The sequence below is a fragment of the Loxodonta africana genome, chromosome 19 (genome assembly GCF_030014295.1).
Source record: "Loxodonta africana isolate mLoxAfr1 chromosome 19, mLoxAfr1.hap2, whole genome shotgun sequence".
In the NCBI taxonomy this organism is placed as follows: Eukaryota; Metazoa; Chordata; class Mammalia; order Proboscidea; family Elephantidae; genus Loxodonta; species Loxodonta africana.
In genome coordinates this window covers 20,427,596-20,446,749 of record NC_087360.1, presented here as the reverse complement: position 1 = coordinate 20,446,749, position 19,154 = coordinate 20,427,596, and the positions used below count along the sequence as shown (strand labels likewise).

The following is a 19,154-nucleotide window of genomic DNA, read 5'->3' as shown; positions in this document are numbered from 1 at the left end:
CCTTAGCCCACCGGATAAAATGAGTGGACCCAACAAGAACAATTACACCAGATTTCAGAGGTAATTACAAATCCTTCTCCTGTTGGGTTTGTTAGCTTGTAACCTGACAGCGCCAACACCTCCCAGGATTGCCGGGAAGCCTTTAAAGCAGAGTTTCTCAACTCTGACACTATTGACATTTTGGCCCAGATAATTCTGTTGTGGGGGGCTGTCCCGTGCACTGTAAGATGTTTTGTAGCAAGCCTCCACTAGATGCCAGTAGCACCCCATTCCCCACTCCTAACAACCAAAAATGCCTTCAAACATTGCAAAATGCTCCCTGGGGGCAAAATCACCTCCAGTTGAGAGCCCCTGAGTTGAGAATCAGTTAAGGAGAGATGGCAACAAATAAAAGACAAGGAATCAAAGAACTTTAGAACAAGGAAGGCTAGTGACACTCCTGTGCTCCAGTGACTCTCAAACTTTGGTATGTATCAGCCTCCCTTGGGAGCTGGTTAAAATGCTGAAACCTGGACCTCACCCCAGACCTATCAATGGAGTTGAGTACTGGGTTTGCTCACACCAATACTAACACCCTCATTCTGCAGATAAGCTGATGTGGGCCAGAGAAGGAAATGCTTTGCCCAAGGTCACACAGCAAGTTAGAACCCGAACTCCAAACCTTAACAAAGACCTTCCTTACAGCAAGGCAACAAGGGTGCATGAGGTGAGGTGAGGGGTGTGTGTGTTGTCTTTCAGAGAGGACAGTAGAGTCTAAAGTGTAAGTCTTGGAGAGGGGCAGTAGCGCCTAATGGTAAAGACGGCGCTCTCTGGGTCCAGCCAGCCTGAGTTAAAATCTCGACTTGGCAAATTTATTAGTTGGGCGACCTTGCACAAGGCCCATAACCTCTGAGAGCCTCAGTTTCCTTCTCTGTCAAATGGAATAATAATACCCACCTCCTAGGGATGTTGGAAAGGTTAGAAGAAATAATGTATATAAAGCCCTTGACACAGAGCTTGGCACCAGTAAGCACTCAATACACGTCCTGTTGTTACTATTATTGCCGTCCCACGATTGCAGAGTTGAAGGGGTCCAAGGGACCCCGAGGGCAGGGGCTTGGAAATGGGCTCAGGGAGGTTAGCGAGCCTCGACTCCCCCTAACCAGGGGCGGACTCCCGCCCCGCCCCGCCCCGCCCCGCCCCGCCCCTCACCTGGTCCCGCAGCTCCTTCTCCAGCTGCCGGTAGTCGTTCTTCCAGACCAGGAGATGCAGGGGGAAGTGGCCGCTGGCGTCGCGGGCCGAGGACATGGCGAGGAGGCCGCAGCCGGGCCCTCGCCACCCGCTCGCCAGAAGCCTCAGCCCCGGCGGGGTCTCCGGCGCCCGCCAGCGGCCGTCGAGCGAGAGGACAAGCCGAGCGAGCAGGCGAGGGACACGGCCGGGTGGCCTAGCGGGCCGACTGCGTGGTGCGCGGGAGGTCGGGGGTCGCGGGCCGGGTCGGGGACCGGGTCGGCCGAGCCCACCCCGCGCCCCGCGACGCTCCCGCCCGCGCTGACAGCTCCCGAACCGACTTCTGCGGACCGAACTGTCCCAAACAGGGAAGTGCGGGGAGCGAACCACCGCACGCGGGGGCGGGGGAGGGCGAGGCAAAGCGGTCGATCCGGAGTTCGCCCAACTTCACCAATCTCCAATTCCACACCAGGATCATAGTGTGATATCTAAAACAGTGTTAAGAGTACCTCTTTCGTTTCAGAGTATTGACGTGGAAAACTTGGTCTACCCATCACCAACGTCTTTCCCCCTGCCTTATGTATCGCAGATGGTTCGGTCCACAACTGGGCCTCTTCCATTGGCCCTGCGGTCAGGGGGCGACAACAGGCCTGGGCTAAACCATTCCGGCTACCGACTCCCTTGCAGCCTTTTTGGACCAGGGCAGATGCTTCCATGATTGGTCAGAATCCATTTTGGAAGTGGGCAAAAGCAAACAATTTTAGAGGAGGAATTATAAACCCTGGAGGAGTGGCGTTAAATATTTGCATAATAAGGAGATAGTTATATCACAGAGTTTTCTCAACCTCCGCACATTTTGGACCGGATAACTTGTTGTGGGGGCTGTCCGGTGCTTTGTAGGAGGTTGAACAGCATCCTTGGCCTCTACGCACTGAATGCCAGTCAAAAAAAAAAAAAAAACCAAACCCATTGTCGTCCAGTCAATTCCGACTCATATCGACCCTCCAAAAAATGTCTCCAGATAAAGTCAGATGTCCCCTGGGGGACAAAAATGGTCTCCAGTTGAGAGCCACTGTTCTATCTGAACTCTGAACTGGGTTATGATTCAAAGCTACCTATGATAATGGTTTATCCCACATGTGTCATTTATTTTTGAAGCTAGCCATTTGGATTTTGGATTATGACTGAAAAGACTGATATATAACACCCAGACTTGACCACAGTCTGCAAATATGAAGTTCATCCTTTGAGTTTCAACTTCAGATACTGTACCTCTTTGCCTCAATGAAGAATCAAGTCAGTTTATAGCCACCATTGTGCGCTTCCTGCTGCCACTTCTGCTCAGCTGTCTACAACTCGACCACATAGCTGGGCAAAGTTATTCAATTCATCCTGAAAGCATCTCCTGGGCCTTCTCTGCTTGTGTACAGCCAGCTTCTCAGATGCCTGCAACAACAGCTGTTCAAGAATCCTAGCCTAATCCATTCTCCACACGTGTTGAGCCCAGATTTGTGAGTTGGGGAACCAAAACAGCACGCAGGAGCATCAGGTTAGTACTCATAGACTGTAAGTGCTGCGTGCGTGGGAACTACGTGGCTATTCCCACACCACACATTTATCAAGCCGGAGCGATGGACCAAGGACCAGTGCTTCTAAGGCCTCTTCATTCTTTCAGAACCCTTGTGCAACTTAATCTTTCTCTCTATTGCCCCATGCTTCCTGAACATCCCTCCTGTCACATTAGTCTGAAAACTTCACATCTGTCTCGTTTACGGGAGTACCTAAAGCCAAAACAGTTCCTGACCCATAATACCAAAACCAAACCCGTTGCCATCCAGTCGATTTCAACTCATAGTGACCCTATAGGATGGAGTAGAACTGCCCCATACATAGGGTTTCCAAAGAGCACCTGGTAGATTCGAACTACTGACCTTTTGGTTAGCAGTGGTAACTCTCAACCACTATGCCACCAGGGTTTCCTGACCCATAATAACCAAAACCAAACCCAGTGCCATCGAGTCGATTCCGACTCATAGCGACCCTTTAGGACAGGGTAGAACTGCCCCATAGAGTTTCCAAGGAGCACCTGGCAGATTCGAACTGGCGACCCTTTGGTTAGCAGCCGTAGCACTTAACCACTACGCCACCAGGGTTTCCCCCTAACCCATAATTGGCATCCAATATTTGCTAAATGGAGATTATAATTCTGTTTACATGTAACACATACAATAAATATTCATTAGTGGGGAGGTTGCCTTTGGCATTAGGATCACATTTGTTCTTCACACTGATTAACCTCACTGTGTTTATCTCACACTGTTCTATAAATTGGAAATCCTGGTGGCGTGGTGGTTGAGAGCTACGGCTGCTTAATTATAAAGGCCAGCAGTCTGAATCCACCAAGTGCCCCTTGGAAACCCTATGGGGCAGTTCTACTCTGTCTACAGCGTCGCTATGCGTCGAAATAGGCTTGAGGGCAACGGGTTTCGTTTTTGGTTAGCCTTTAAATTACTCTGGGTTATATATTCTTACTCTCAAATTTCAAGTATAGGAAGAAAAGTCGTGATTTGAAAATAATAGTGATACCAATAATAACAGTAAATCAGAGTAGAGCTGCCCCATAGGGTTTCCAAGGCTGTAAATCTTTAAGGAAGCAGGCTGTCCTATCTGTCTCCCGGTGAGCAGCTGATGGTTTCCGACCGCGGACCTTTTTGGTCAGCAGCTTGGCGCTTTAACCACTGCCCACCAGAGCTCCTGGGAAGCTCCATTGGATAGTGCACGGCACACAGCAGACACTCAGTATTTGTTGAATGAATGAATGAACTAACTTGGCCAAAGTTGCACTAAGTGACTTGACCACTGATTGCCTCAGGAAAGTTGTGGCTGCAGAGCTCTCTATGGTCACTAGGTTTTACAGCTTCCCCTGGAATTAATCAGTACTGGGAGGAGGAGTATCTCGTGTAGAAAAAAAAAAAAAAAACTCATTCATTGCCCTCGTGTGGATCCAGACTCATAGCGACCCTGTAGCATCTCAGAGACCACTAAAATACCCACGGCCGTGGAGTCGATTTAGACTCACATTGACCCCATACGGTTTCTAAAGCTATAAATCTTCTAGGGAAGCGGACTGCAGACTGCCACATTTTTCTCGCGAAGCCGCTGGTGGTTTCCAACACCCGACCTTTCGGTTAGCAGTTTTATCGCTTTAGCCACTGCGCCCCCAAGGCTCTTTCCGCAACCCATAGGCGGGGGAAAAAAAAAAAACAAACCCGTTGCCATCGAGTCGATTTCCACTCATAGCGACCCTATAGAGCAGAGTAGGACTGCCCCATAGAGATTCCACGGAACGCCTGGTGGAGTTGAACTGCCAGCCTTTTGGGTAGCAGCCGTAGCTCCCAACCACTACACCACCAGGGTTCCCGCGACTCAAATAGAAGCACCCAAATTCAAGATTTAAAAGCAGGGCAGAGGCTGGGGAAACAGACACCTGCCCTCATTCAAGATGGCGACAAAACAGTGTGCCCTTTCCGGTCACGTGACCTGTCCGTCGGCGAAGGCCACCTCCCCGCGCGTGCGTGTTGCGCCGGGCTCCGAGGCGCTGAGGGGAGAGGCGCTGCCGCCAGCGCTGCCGCGGGGACCCGTTAGAGCGGAAGCACCGCCGCCGCCTTCGCTGTCCGGGGGCCCCTAGTTCCCCGCGGGTGGGAGGCGAGAGCCATGTCGAAGCGGCTCCGGAGCAGCGAGGTGTGCGCTGACTGCAGCGGGCCGGGTGAGTCTCACCGCTGGGGCCCGCTCTCTTCGGCTCTCCTGGCCCGGACCCCTGCCCCGAGGCAGCCCACTGAGGTCGGGCGAGTCCCGACGGCCGAGCTGCGCGCCCCGCGCCCCGCGCCCCGCGGCTGGGGTCGCGGCGAGGGAGAGCCCGAGGCGGCAGCCTTGGGGCGGGGCCCGTCCCGGGCCTGTCAGAGCCGGGCGGGGAGGGGGCCGCCGCCCTCCGGTCTCTCCTTCTCCCCTTTCCCCTCCGTCCCAGCCGGCCGGGGAGGCGGCGGGGGCCAGTGCTGCTCCCCCAACAGGAAGGGGCTTGGGCAATCTACAGGAAGACCAATTACAGAAGTAGAATGCGAGCATCCTCCGGGCTGCGGCCCCCAGAGGCTGCAGGTGTCACCCCCACACACACCAGCCATCCGGACCCCCGCCCCGCAGAGGGCCTTGCCCGAGATGGGCGACACTCGCGGTTTCCCTCACCGAGACCCTCCGGAGGGCCCACGGGCAGATTGCTTCCAGGCTTCTGGCATCTCGTCTCCCACTCCACGGGGAAGAACCTGCAGGACGTCGCGGTCTTGCAGAAACAACCAGCACTTAGAAGGCAGAGCATGTCTCAAGTTTTTAGATCTGAATCGCCTGGGTTCAGACTAGGTCTGGGTGACCTTGGGTTTGTGACTTCATGTGACCAAGCCTTGATTTCCTCATTTTTCCAATGGATATAGTCGGGAGTATTTGGCTCGGTGATTAGATTTAATGAGCCTTCTCATCATCTCAAGTTTTTTTTTTTTTTTCCTTCTTTTTTGTATTGTGTTTAGTACAGATAACTCTTGACGTCCTTTAAAGTTAGATTTGCATTTCTAAATCATGCATGAATTACAACTTACCAAAAACTAACAGGCGCAAAATCACGGGCAGTATTCACATTTGAGCATTCAGCAATATGGGCATAAATCATTTCTGCCATGTGCAAGTTTCAGGTACAGAGTTCAGCTCCATCTTAGCATTTGGAGCTGAGCTGACAGGTCTCTGTGGCTAGATTGTGTTTTGTTTTCAGTGCTTCGGTTTATCTGCTTTGAGTTTGAAGTAATTCAAAAGTAAGATGGCTTCCTTGGCACAATATCGTCCAGTAAACAACCTTAATGAAATCATTGAATGCCAGTGTTGTGGCAACTGTTCTGAACTTCATCTTGTCATTTGGAGGTTGAGGCTGAGTCCTATGATAACTTGCAGTCAACTGGACGGCAACTAACAAGAACAACATGATATCTCAAACCTGAAGTGGTTTTTCTCATAGTCTGTATAGAGTCCTGGTGGCGTAGTGGTTGAGTGCTACGGCTGCTAACCAAAGGGTCAGCAGTTCGAATCCCCCAGGCGCTCCTTGGAAACTCTGTGGGGCAGTTCTACTCTGTCCTATAGGGTTGCTATGAGTGGGAATCTACTTGACTGCACTGGGTTTGATTTTTGGTTTATAGAGCCGTCAGGGTTGCCAGTTTCCTTTGAAAATAGGGAAAGGGGTGGAGGAGTTTAAAAAAGAGGTGTTTTATAAACCAGCCAGAGTGGTTATACGAAATTAATCCTAGTCTCTAAAAATGTTTCCACTTCCTTCTTTTTCTTGCCTGTTTTCAGTTGAACTTTCTGCGTCATGTTTGATTCACATGTGTCTAGCTTCAAACTTCCTCTTAGAATGAGTATTCTTTACTTCTCAGTGGATGGCTTAGGGCAAAGGAAAGTTACTTCTTCGTTGCCACCCTAAATACTACCTTGCATTTCTGCATCATTTTATGCATTTCAGAACATTTTCTCTTTCATCATATCATTTTAGTTGTCTTATGTACCTATCTACAGAGACTTGAGTCACTTCCTTCCTGTTTTGAGTATAATTAGGCTACCTTGAAATGTTCCGTGAACTTGTGCAGCTAGGAATTTGTTCTGCCTTTTCTGCAAAACCCTAGTGAAAGGGTTACCTTTAGGGTTAGAGACTCCTTTGTGAATCTGATGAATGCTAAGGCCCTCTCCCCAAAAAATGCACATGTATGTACTTTCACACAGAATTTCATGCACATTTTCTCAGTGGGACCACAGACACTCCTGAAGCTCATTTGTGGTGTCCGTGGAGCCCAGGTTAAGAAACCCCGACACAAAACATCCACATAAACAGGAAGGGTTTTACCCAACCTTATTTGTACAAACTCGGTTTGATTTTACTCGGCTGTAACATTCTAGTTACTCTATCCATGGAATTCTGATATGTGATGTTAAAATAGTTAATTGAGAACCTTGCCTAATTGTTAAATCCTTGCTGTCTTAGTCCTGTTCCATTTGCCCTGAAAGAATACTGTGAATTCTCTGGATGCTAGGTGAAAATCAAAGCTATGCTTCAAAAAAAAAAAAAAAAATGCTTCAAGGCAGTCTTTTTTTTTCCCTTCGTGCAGAAAAAAACCCGTCGCTGTGTAGCATTTTAGGGATCCTTTATCTTGATGTTTACAGTGTTTGCTTTTTAGAATGGTATAGTAGTACTGAGACAGTTATACTTCATTGAATTATTTTGTTTCATGGCAAATATTTAACCATGATTATTTCTTCTTAGTTTGCTTGTTTAGTTTAATGAGCGCAGTTTATTTTAACTAAATCACACTGAGTTCGATTACCTGAAAAATCCGCTGAAATTTTCACTATGATAATATAGTATTTACTTGAAACATTTGATGTTTTAAGTTTTTCCAATCAAAAAATTTTTTTTCAGGATCACAAATTTCAGCGGGCTGTTGAAATATCTGAATGGTGCTTAGAAAATTATTTATAAAAGACGTAACAGTTAACGTTACTGAGTACTTACTATATGTGGGATACTTTACTTACTCTTGATATCCTCACTACCCTGAGGTGTATGCGTTATTCCCGTTTAATCCATGGTGAAGAGGCTCAAAGAAGTAATTTGCGTGAGATCATTGTGCGAGAAGTGGCAGAGCTGGGGTTCAAACCCTGGACTGTTTGTCTCCAGAGCCAACCCTCTTAACCACCACTCTCTCTCACTCCTAGGATTTGTCTTTGATTGAAATTCCATAACTTTTCATTATATGGTTTGAAAGGGTTTAAATAAACTTTTAAAAATGGTAAAGATGATGTACATGCATTTTAGAGATTTTTGTGGACATTGGAGAATTTTCAAACATAACCCTTAGACCACTCAGCTTGAGTGGCACCTATTGTCACCCCTTTGTGAGTCTGATGAAATGTAGGTTTTCCTTTATTTTGGGTTTTGAAGTGCTCAGTTTACTTACCAAATCCATTTTGCTTGCCAAGCGTGGATTATTCCTTGTTCCAAAGGATGTCAAATGAAGCTCTGTGGGACTTTGTAGGAAAAAAGTATACACACATCAAAAATACTGTTTGCTTTATGTTACAACTTTCCTTCTGGAAGCGGCTGCTATCACAGCTTACGTTCTTTCAGATCACTTGGAGGGTTGAACTCAGTGAATAGTTTATTTCAAACAACTAATGGATATCAGTTTGCACTTGACTGCTAACCTAAAGGTTGGTGGTTCAAACCTACTCGGTGGTACTGTGGAAGATAGGCTTGGTACTCTGCTTCTGTTACGATAACAGCAAGAAAACCCTATGGAGCGGTTCTACTCCGTAACACTTGGGGTCCCTATGAGTTGGAATTGACTAGACAGCAACTAACAACAGTAACAGTGGGTATCGGAGGAGGCAAGGTTTCCCAGTTTATTCTCAGAACCGTAGCAGCTGAATGACTGTAGTGGTGACACTTGCCGCTTTCTGCTGAGCATCGAGGCATGTAGATCTGTAGCGGTGGATTAGAGTAGCAGTCTCTTTCACCATTTACTTCAGATAACGTTATGCTGCTAATTCACTGTCAAAATTGTGTTATCTTGCTGTTTGTGGGAGATGGATTTTAAGTGATTAATCTGTATCCTCTCAATTTGTTTCTCTTAAGTTGCATAAGGGAACGTGCATCTGGGATGGGAGAGCCACATCAGGGCTACAGACTGTGGCCCTAAACCAGAAAGGAGATGACCCCTTCGTATCAATTAAAATTGTACTTAATCAGCCCAGATAGATGGTATCATCAGACAAGATCACCAGCTTGATAAATTGACTACCATATTAAATCAACAAAAGTATCTTGTTTTTTTTTTTAAACCAAACATTAGTCATCTTTTACCATCTGGCAGTATAGCAACTAACTGGCATCCTCACCACTGAGATTTCATTCTTCTTTCTAGATCCTTCCTGGGCATCAGTAAACCGGGGAACTTTTATATGTGACGAGTGCTGCAGTGTCCATCGGAGTCTGGGGCGCCATATCTCTCAAGTAAGGCATCTTAAACACACACCCTGGCCTCCAACATTGCTTCAGGTAAAGAATAAAAATTTTCTCAGTTTGTGATTTAAGTTTTTAAGGTTCATTGTTTTCCATAAACCAAAACCCAAAAAAAAAAAAAAACTCATTGCCATTGAGTCAGTTCTGACTCATAGCGGCCCTCTTAGCAAGTAAAATTTCTCCTGGTATGCTTTTTAAATATGTCAAAAGTGTTCGAATTGTAATTGAGGAGAGGTGCTGTTTCCATCAATGCTATATACTTAAATATTGTCTATATTGAATTCATCATTTAAAAACATTTTTTTTCCCCTCCTAACATAAATCTTATCCCAAAAGCTCCATCATATATATGTCTATTGATAGTCATTAGAATTACCTGGTTATGTTTCACTGCTGACTTCTAGAATGTCACCAGAAATTGTCTTTAAATAGTCTGTCTTCCCGCTTACCATGGTAAGTGTTTAAAAAGCTACTGCCTTAGAAACTTTTCGTTAATATACTTTTTCCTGAGTACCTTCTGACATTCTTACAACTTTTTTCTGCCCTGATAGAAGCATGAGCTGAGATTCTTCAGAAATTTATTAAACATCGATTTAAGTTTTCTTAAAATTCTTGTTACTAGTCAGAGACCAAATTAAGTTAACGTGTTTTGACCGAGTGCCTAATACTCTGCTAAGTGTTAAGTGGGCTTTTTGTTTTATTGAGGGTCCAATGGAGTGTCACCTGTACTTCTATTTTGGAGTACACATTCTTTAAGTTCTACTGAAACTCAGAATTAAGCATGTGTTTTGCTTTCATTTGTCTTGAGTACACGTTTTACCAAATTTATGGCCTCTACACAATTTGTCCCTTAAACTTGTCCATATGAACCAAGGGACCAGAATAAGTGGGTTTGGATCTCCAATGTGAAAATAGTCCCACTAATGTAAAAACCAGATGGGGCTAGGATGCCATGTCAGAAGTCATGCTTTGAAATGAAATTGGGAGATACGGTTTATTAACAGCTTTTGATTAGAAGTTTCTAACAATTCATTCTTATGTGAAAGAGTGTTTACTGCTCTCCGGTCTGTGTTTACAAAGCCAGATTATATTATAGGATCTGAATAAAGTCCAGAGATGAGTAGTTTAAAATGCCAAGGTTACCCCTAAAGCAACAATTCCCAGAGTATGGTACATGAGCCACCAGTGGTACTCAAAACAGATGTAGGTAATACTCAAATATTTATTTTAAGAGTTGCTTGATACTAATGTGTGTAAGAAAAACACAACTAGCACAGCAAACCGTAATTGCTGGTACACACACACACCCCCATTGCTGTTGAGTTGATTCTGACTCATAGCGACCCAACTACAGGACAAGGTAGAACTGCCCCGTACAGTTTCCAAGGAGCCCCTGGTGGATTCGAACTGCCGACCCTTTGGTTAGCAGCCATAGCACTTAACTACTACACCACCAGGGCTTCCTAAATGCTAGTAGAAGTCTAAAAAGTGAGTAAAGAAAAATACTAAGTGAATAGTATACATGGTACATGGGTTGTTGAGAACCTTGAAAATAATATTTGAATGCTTATGCTTAGGAAACACTGCCCTAAAGTGGCAAAATACCCTCCTTGGTAATCTATTTAAAAGAAAAAAACAAAACCTCTCTGCCTTGGAGTCAATTCCGATAGACAGCAACCACAGAGGGCAGAGTAGAACTGCCTCATGTGGTTTCCAAGGCTGTAGATCTTTGTGGAAACACGCTGCCACATCTTTCTCCCCTGCTGCAGCTGGTGGGTTCCAACCTCTAACCTTTCAGTCAAACCCACTTGGGTATTTCGCTCTCCTACTGGTCAAACCTGAATGTTGCATTCAAGTTCTTTCTAATTCCATAATCACGAAACAGTGATGTGAGTGATATCCAAGTCATGCTAGTGTTGGTGGCAGGGTTTTGTTTTCCCAGTTCAGTCACTGATTACCATTGAATATTTGTGGAAGGCAATTAAAATACTATTTTCATACTGCTTGGTTTTAGATGGTTGAAACCTTGTATAATAACGGTGCTAATTCTATATGGGAGCATTCTTTGCTGGACCCTGCCTCTATTATGAGCGGAAGACGTAAAGCTAATCCACAGGATAAAGTACAGTGAGTGGCATGTTTATAAATACTTTTATTTCTTCGTAACAAATGGGGCCCACTGAAAGGAGTGACGCTATTTTTGACCGGCATCCACAAGGGCAGCACAGGAGGTGGTGACCCCAAGTGTGCATTGCGTTCTTTGCTGTTAGAAATGCCCACGGAAGCGGGCGGGATCATCTCTTTTGCACAGTTACCCAGCACAATTGAATAGTTTCTCCAGTTTGAGCCAAAGGTTTGGAGGCTGTTGCTCAGACAAGAGGCAATCAGACCAGAAATCTAGGTTCTGGGCACCAGTCTGCATGATGCCTCACCTAGGAGATAGGGCTAAATGCCTCTTCCTCACAAGTTTGCTGGGTCAATTAAGGAAATTACAGAGAGAAGAAAGAGGCTATAAAAAGCAGGTATTCTAATGACTGGTCATTATAATGACTAATGTATGTTTTTAGACCCTAGGCCTAAAACAGCGCTAAAACTTACCTCAGCATTGTTCGTTTGATTTTTGTGGGGGATGTGGGTCACTTCCTCTTCTTTCTATAGTGTAAAGAATGAGGAATGTCGGATCTGAACTGCAAGTGAACTGTTTTCTTTTTTGTTTTGAACCAGTCCCAATAAAGCAGAATTCATCAGAGCCAAGTATCAGATGTTAGCATTTGTCCACCGCTTGCCCTGCCGGGACGATGATAGCGTGACGGCCAAAGATCTTAGTAAGGTGGGTTGCACCTTTTAAAATCCCTGAGAGGGCTGGGTGAATTAGCTTACTCTTTTGTTGGCGGGGGGCGGGGGAAGCTTTAAAAAGGAAGAAAAGAAAAAAACTCATTTCTGTACACTAAATCATTAGTAACAGCCTTTTTTTTGCAGTTGGTTTCATCTTTAATCTTAATTCAAATGGCAGTGATTCATGTTAATTGAGGTACAAGGGCAGAAGGGAAAGATACGTACCCAGAAAACTATTTGTGTTTTTCGGATATATTTTTAAAATTATATTTCTACGTGTTTTTTGTTTGTTTACCTTTGAAATAGGAACCATCTCAGAGCTTGTTTCTAGAGGGGACTAGAAAGTTTGTCGGACAATTATTTGTTTCTTACTAATTATTTGCTTTTAGTAAGGACCAGAAAAAGCACCAAAGGAGGAGAGCTAACATCTTCATGCTTCTCCATTGTGTAGTGAGTAGGATCTTCAGAAAGCAAGGTGTGACTCAAAGCTGTAGTTTAGATGCAGTGGCTTCTGATACTTGTAAAATGAGTATCTGGGTTTTCTTTCTGTGGGCTTTAGCACATTTTTTAGAGGTGCTGCAAGAAATGTACATCTTTATTTTCAAAGCACTGCCTTTGGCAAGTGCTCACATAAAGTTCAGGCACTCAAATTCAGACTTCTAAATTCTACATGGACATGCGTGTAATTGTGACTTTCATTAATTGGGAAGACTCGGGTACAGATGTTAGAGTAGATGAGCTGTTACTGCATTTTGGATAATTTCTAGGTTAGACTGGAAGGAATGCAGCTCATTTTCTGAATGTGTAAGAGCTGTTCTGTGATAGTACAGAATTTGAGGTACCACAGGCCTGTTTCCCACCCCGAAAACTTCACTAAAGCATTGTATACAAGCCAAGATTCGTGCTGTGGAGAGGACGTGGCATCAGGCAGAGCCCTGTGGCTTATGCAGTGTAGAATCTGAAACCCGACAACTCATCCTAATAGTAGCTGTAGTCGTTGAGCCTTTATGTACCAAACTTAGCACTAGGCACTTCATTGTATTATATCACTGACCTTCATAATGACCTTATGGATAAACCAAACTCTGTAGATAGGTGGCTTTATTATCTCCATTTAAGTGATAAGGAAACTGAGGCTCAGAGAGCGTCAAGAGCTTTTTCAGGGCCACAGAGCTTGAAAGGGTCAAGGTTTGAAATCAGGTCTATCAGTCTTCAGAGCCATGTTCAACCACCTCTTCATACTGCCTCTTTCTCAAGTTTTGGCTGTGCCACTTGGACAAGACATGCATTTGGGCCTGTCAGCATCATAGCCCTAATTTCCTTGTCAGTAAAATGGGCCTGACCTCGCCTTATAGCCCAAGGAACTGTTTCATCCACCTTACTGAGCCAAAGAAAGATGATTTAGTACTAGTGAAACTTGTATTAAAAGGATCTGCTGGCTGCTCTAATACATCATTCTTTGTGCTTTTAAACAAATATTCTTTTCTATTTGTGTGTCTTTCAGCAACTCCATTCAAGCGTGAGAACAGGGAATCTTGAAACCTGTTTGAGGCTGTTATCTTTAGGAGCACAAGCCAACTTTTTTCACCCTGTAAGAAAGCATGGATTGATTCAGATATTAAACTGAAACAAAATTAGTTGTGTTCATGTAGCCTTTAGTTAATTTGCTTTTTGTCTACGTTTTATTAATGATTCTCAGGAAAAAGGAAACACCCCACTCCACGTTGCCTCCAAAGCAGGGCAGATTTTACAGGCTGAATTATTGGCAGTGTATGGGGCAGACCCAGGCACACAAGATTCTAGTGGGAAAACTCCTGTTGATTATGCAAGGTAAGAGATCTAGATTCTTATCGCTTCTCTCCTTTGGGATTCTTTATGTTGGCATGATTCATTGTTAAATAGCTAACTCCGTATGATTAGCATTTAACCCCTTTAAAGATTTACGTTCTGTTATTCTGCAGATGAAGACATTACAAACACATATCAGCTGAGCCTGGCAAAATCAGGAAAAAGTAGAATTATAAACTAGTGTGTTCATCTTCTGGAGCCCCGGTGGCACAGTGGTTAAGAGCTCGGCTGCTGTTCAGATCCATCAGCTGCTCCTTGAAAGCCCTGTAGGGCAGTTCTCTGTCCTGCGGGGCTGCTGTGAGTCAAAACCGACTCCATCGCAACAGCCTTGGTTTGGGTTTTCAATACTCAGCTTCCAGTCTCTTACCCGTTGCTGTCGAGTCGGTTTTGACTCCTAGTGGCCCTATAGGACAGAGTAGAACAGCCCCATAACGTTTCTAAGGTTGTGATCTTTATGGAAGTAACTGCCACATCTTTCTCCTAGAGAGTGGTTGGTGAGTTCAAAGACACAACCTTTCAATTAGCAGCCAAGCACTCAACCACTGTGCCACCACTGCTCCTCCGATCGTTTACTTGACATTCGTAGTAGCATGGTGGTATTTGAGCCATAATCAGAGTCCAGATCAAGTACCAAGAGTTGCAGAACCCACCCTTCAATTTTTTGATAGTCTTCTTCATTGTGTGAATTTAAAAATAAATCTGTATAGATAGATAGCGACTAAGCATATGTAAAATAAATAAATCCCAATCCACTGCCGTTGAGTCAATTCCAACTCATAGCGACCCTGTAGGACTGAGTAGAACTGCCCCATAGAGTTTCCAAGGAGCACCTGGCGGATTCGAACTGCCGACCTCTTGGTTAGCAGCTGTAGCACTTAACTGCTACACCACTAGGGTTTGAGGAAACCCTGGTGGTCTAGTGGTTAAGAGTTTGGCTGCTGACCAAAAAGTCGCCAGTTCGAATCCACCAGGCGCTCCTTGGAAACCCTGTGGAAGCATGTGTAGTAAAATGTTAAATGTAGCTGTCAGGTGGCAGACATTTGGGTGCTCAATGTCAAATGCTGTAAATTTGTTGTTTTTTGAAAATTTTAACTACCAAATGTTGACTAAATAAATAAGTCTGTAGGCTAGACTAGGGTATCTTCTAAGTGAGATTGAGAATGGATCATCTTTTCTTCTTTTCCCAAATTAACTCTGTTAATTTGGAAGTGCTACTCAGTCTGCTCTGCAGAGGAGAAAATGGGTGAAGTGACCAAACTCTGCCCTCCTAGAATTTACTGTCTCTTGGAAAACATGATTCATAAAGGCATAAAAGAATTCAATCAGGCAAGATACTGTGGGATTCATTGCCAAAATGGGTAATTGGTCTTAAAAGGTATTTATAGGGCTTCTTCACTGTGGTACAAATCATTACGAAATTTCTTCAGCAGTCTTGGATGAATGAGTTGGATTTGGGTTGATGAAGGAGGTAGTAAGGCATGGGTCAAGATTTGGAGGTAGGGATGGGCAGGGCATGTTCAGCACAGCAGGAGACTTAACTGGCTAGAGGAGAGTGTGTCTGGGCATAGTAAGAGCTAAGGATGCTGGGTATGGATGAATACATGACATTATCAGATTTAAGAGTCCATCAATGGTATGATTTATTATTATTTTATAAACTACTAAGAAAAAACCTGGACCGATGGTATTATGGTGTACCATCAGTTATCAGTTGTAGGGTACTTCCTGGTTTCACAGATGTTAAGAAATGAGGAAAAAAAGATTGACGTCTTCAAACATTGAAGGAAGTTTTGTGGGTTGGAGGATATTTTGTAATGCCTTAAATGATGGGAAGAGAAACTGGCTGAAACTAAACTTGATCTTTTAAGCAAATTATACTTATTATCACTCACTTTGGAATTTCCTCCTGTATACCTTGCATATTATAGTCCTTCAAGGTAATAATTCATTTATATGCTTTGTTACTAACGGGATTTTAAGCAGCTTAAGTATTTATTTCATGAATGAAGAAAGGTAAACGTAGATTTTCCATTATGGAAATTGAAGGTAAGTAGCTACAGGTGTTCTGAAGTGTGCATTAGGTTGGTCTTCCTCTCCCTGAATTGACACCCTCTCACCCAGAGTCAGACTGGCTGCATCAGAATCATCGGGTGGAAGGCCCTTCTTCAAAATGCTGATGCCTAGGCCCCATCCCATCCTTACGGATTCAGAATTTCTAAGCTTGGGGCCTGGACCATTTGTATATTTTTTGAAGCACTTGAATTAATTTTTGAGAACCTTACTCTAGACCAATTATTAATTTTATCTTCTCATCTCATTGCACGAAGTTATTCTCTCTCTCATGAATCCTTGAATTCTTTATTGAATACTCTGTTTTATAAATTAGTAAAGAAGTTAATTAACCTTTTGATTAGCAGCCAGACGCTTAACCACTGTGCCACCAGGGCCCTAATAAAAAAGTAGGGTAGTTCAAATTGTGAAAAAGTTTATAAAGGTGGAAATCAAAGCAGACCTTGACTATGTACTCACACAAGAAGGCTGATCGTTGTACGAAGTCATGTTGCATAAACGGCTCAGGTGCCTTCGAGTCATCTTTGTACTTTTATATTCTAAAGCCATTGAATGGTGAGCAACATAAGTGATACTTTGTTTTCTTTTGGTAGGCAAGGAGGGCACCACGAACTGGCAGAACGCCTTGTAGAAATACAGTATGAGCTGACTGACAGACTAGCCTTCTATCTCTGTGGCAGGAAACCAGGTGAGTGAAAGAATAACAACCTCTTTCTACCTCCAGTTAGTAAGTCTCTGGAAAAATAAGTTGAGACAGTGTTTTTTAAGACCTGCTTTGCTTTCACACATTGTCGAGAAAATTGTGAAAAAGGGTTTTTATTTCAAATGATAAAGTAACTGCAGAATTGTCAGTTGTATGTAAAAATTATAAAGTTGGTCAAATCTCCTTGGATTTTTAGTTTTTAAAAGTTTATTTAGCTGTAGAGAAGTGACTGTTTCAAGGATCAAGAAAACATAATTGAACCAAAATTGAATGTGCACCACCATAATTGAGCGGAATGGGACTAGGAGTGGAAAAGCGAAGCAATAACTTTTGTGGTTATTTGAAGAATTCTGGCTTCTAAGGAATGGAAAAAAGTCCAAAATTGTACTTTACCATTAGCCAATTTTGTTATCTGTGATGTAGAACATGGATTGGAAACTATTGTCCATGAGCCAAATCCAGCCCCTCTCCTGTTTTTATAAATAAAGTTTTATTACAGGATAGCCATATGCATTCATTTACATATGATCTATGGCTGCTTTCTCACTACGGTGACAGAGTTGAGTAGTTTCAACTGTTGAGTAGTTTCAACTGAAATCGAATGACCATGAAGCTGAAAATATTTACTATCTGTCCCTTTACAGAAAAAGTTTGCCAGTCACTGCTATAGAATATCCATACTGATTCTCCACTCCCGTTGTACAGTAAAGGACTCAACAAAATATTAGCACATTGAAGCCAAAACTGTATAAAATGAATAATACAACGTAGCCAAGTGGGTTTTATCCCAGGTATGCAAGACTGATTCAACATTTGAAAACCAGTTCTTATAATCCATCACATTAACATGTTGTCTTAGTTATATAGTGCTGCTATAACAGAAATGCCACAGTGGTTGGCTTTAATGAACAGAAATTTATTTTCTCACAGCTTGTTGTTGTTAGGTACCCTTGAGTTGGTTCCGACCCACAGTGACGCTACATGCAACAGAAGGAAACGCTGTCTGTCCTGCTCCATCCTCACAATTGTTGTTATGCGTCTTCCTGTGCCTTGGCACCTATCTTCCCCCATCTCAGCTTGCTTAATGTGTTCCTTTTGTATCTCAAAAGAGATTGACTCAGGACAGGCCCTGCACTGAATGCTGCTCATTAACATAACAAACCCATTCCAAAATGGGATTATAACCACGGATATAGGGATTAGGATTTATAACACATTTTTTGGGGACACAGTTCAACCCATCCCAACCCAAACCCGTCAACCCATAACACAGACTAAAAAAGAAAAATTATATGATCATATCAACTGATGCAGAAAAAGCATTTTAAAAAATTCAGTGGCCATTCATGTTTAAAATTCTAAGCAGATAGGACTAGAAGGGACTTCCTTCATCGGATAAAGGATGTTTCTAGAAACCCACAGCTAACATCATCCTTAATGATGAAAGACTGAATGGTTTTCTCCTAAGATCAGGAACAAGGTTAGGACATACACTCTCACCATTCCTATTCAACCAAAAAAAAAAAAAACCAAACCCTTTGCCATCAATTCCAACTCATAGCGACACTATATGGCAGAGTAGAACTGCTGACCTTTTGGTTAGCAGCCTTAGCTCTTAACCATTATGCCACCAGGGTTTCCTATTCAACGCTGCACTGAAAGTCTTGACCAGTGCCATCGGCAAGAAAAATAAAAAAGTGCAGATTGAAAAGAAAGAAATCAAATGTTTCTATTTATAGATTGCTTGATTTATATGTAGAAAATCCCAAAGACGCTCCAAAAATTTCCTAGAACTAATAAAGTGAATTTAGCAAGGCTGCAGGATGTAAGGTTGACAACCAAAAATCAATCGTATTTCTATAGACTAGCAGTGAACATCCACATTATGCAGCAGACAACCTTGCTTGCTGAAAGTGCAGAGGACCTGAAGCATTTATTGGTGAAGATCAAAGCTACAGCCTTCAATATGGAGTACACCTCAACATAAAGAAAACAGAAATACTCACAACAGGTCAATAAGTAACATCACAATCTGTGAAAAAAAGATTGAAGTTGTCCAGGATTTCATTTTATTTGGATCCATCATCAACAGCCGTGGAAGCAGCAGTTCAGGAAATCAAATGACGCATTATATTGGGGAGATCTGCTGCAAAAGACCTCTTTAAAGTGTTAAAAAGCAAAAGTGTCACTTTAAGGACTAAGGTGCACCTAACCCAAGCCATGGTGTTTTCAGTCACTTCATATATATGCGAAAGCTGGGCAATGATAAGCAAGACTGGAGAAGAATTGACACCTTTAAATTATGGTGTAGGTGAAGAATGTTGGATATATCACAGACTGCTGGAAAAACCAACAAATCTGTATAGCAAGAAATACAACCAGAATGTT

The 19,154-nt window shown here is 43.5% G+C and overlaps 2 protein-coding genes across 13 annotated transcripts in view; one reads left to right on the top strand and one right to left on the bottom strand.

Annotated features, from left to right (window-relative positions):
- The window catches only part of ANKRD13A (ankyrin repeat domain 13A), a 40,647-nt gene extending 39,277 nt beyond the window's left edge, over positions 1 to 1,370 (bottom strand). Inside the window, exon 1 of the mRNA XM_003419349.4 lies at positions 1,192 to 1,370. Within this exon, the coding sequence (XP_003419397.1) occupies positions 1,192 to 1,287 (96 nt within the window). The 5' untranslated portion in view covers positions 1,288 to 1,370. The remainder of the gene's footprint in view (positions 1 to 1,191) is intronic.
- A 3,440-nt stretch (positions 1,371 to 4,810) lies between these two features.
- The window catches only part of GIT2 (GIT ArfGAP 2), a 58,896-nt gene continuing 44,552 nt past the window's right edge, over positions 4,811 to 19,154 (top strand). For 6 of the 12 annotated variants that reach the window (XM_010598898.3, XM_010598895.3, XM_023559407.2 and 3 more), the window contains exons 1-7: positions 4,811 to 4,972; positions 9,213 to 9,346; positions 11,325 to 11,437; positions 12,035 to 12,140; positions 13,650 to 13,736; positions 13,845 to 13,975; positions 16,657 to 16,751. In XM_010598898.3, the coding sequence (XP_010597200.1) occupies positions 4,921 to 4,972; positions 9,213 to 9,346; positions 11,325 to 11,437; positions 12,035 to 12,140; positions 13,650 to 13,736; positions 13,845 to 13,975; positions 16,657 to 16,751 (718 nt within the window). In that variant the 5' untranslated portion in view covers positions 4,811 to 4,920. The remainder of the gene's footprint in view (positions 4,973 to 9,212; positions 9,347 to 11,324; positions 11,438 to 12,034; positions 12,141 to 13,649; positions 13,737 to 13,844; positions 13,976 to 16,656; positions 16,752 to 19,154) is intronic. The other 6 variants (XR_010318595.1, XM_064272342.1, XM_023559406.2 and 3 more) reach the window with 2 other exon arrangements.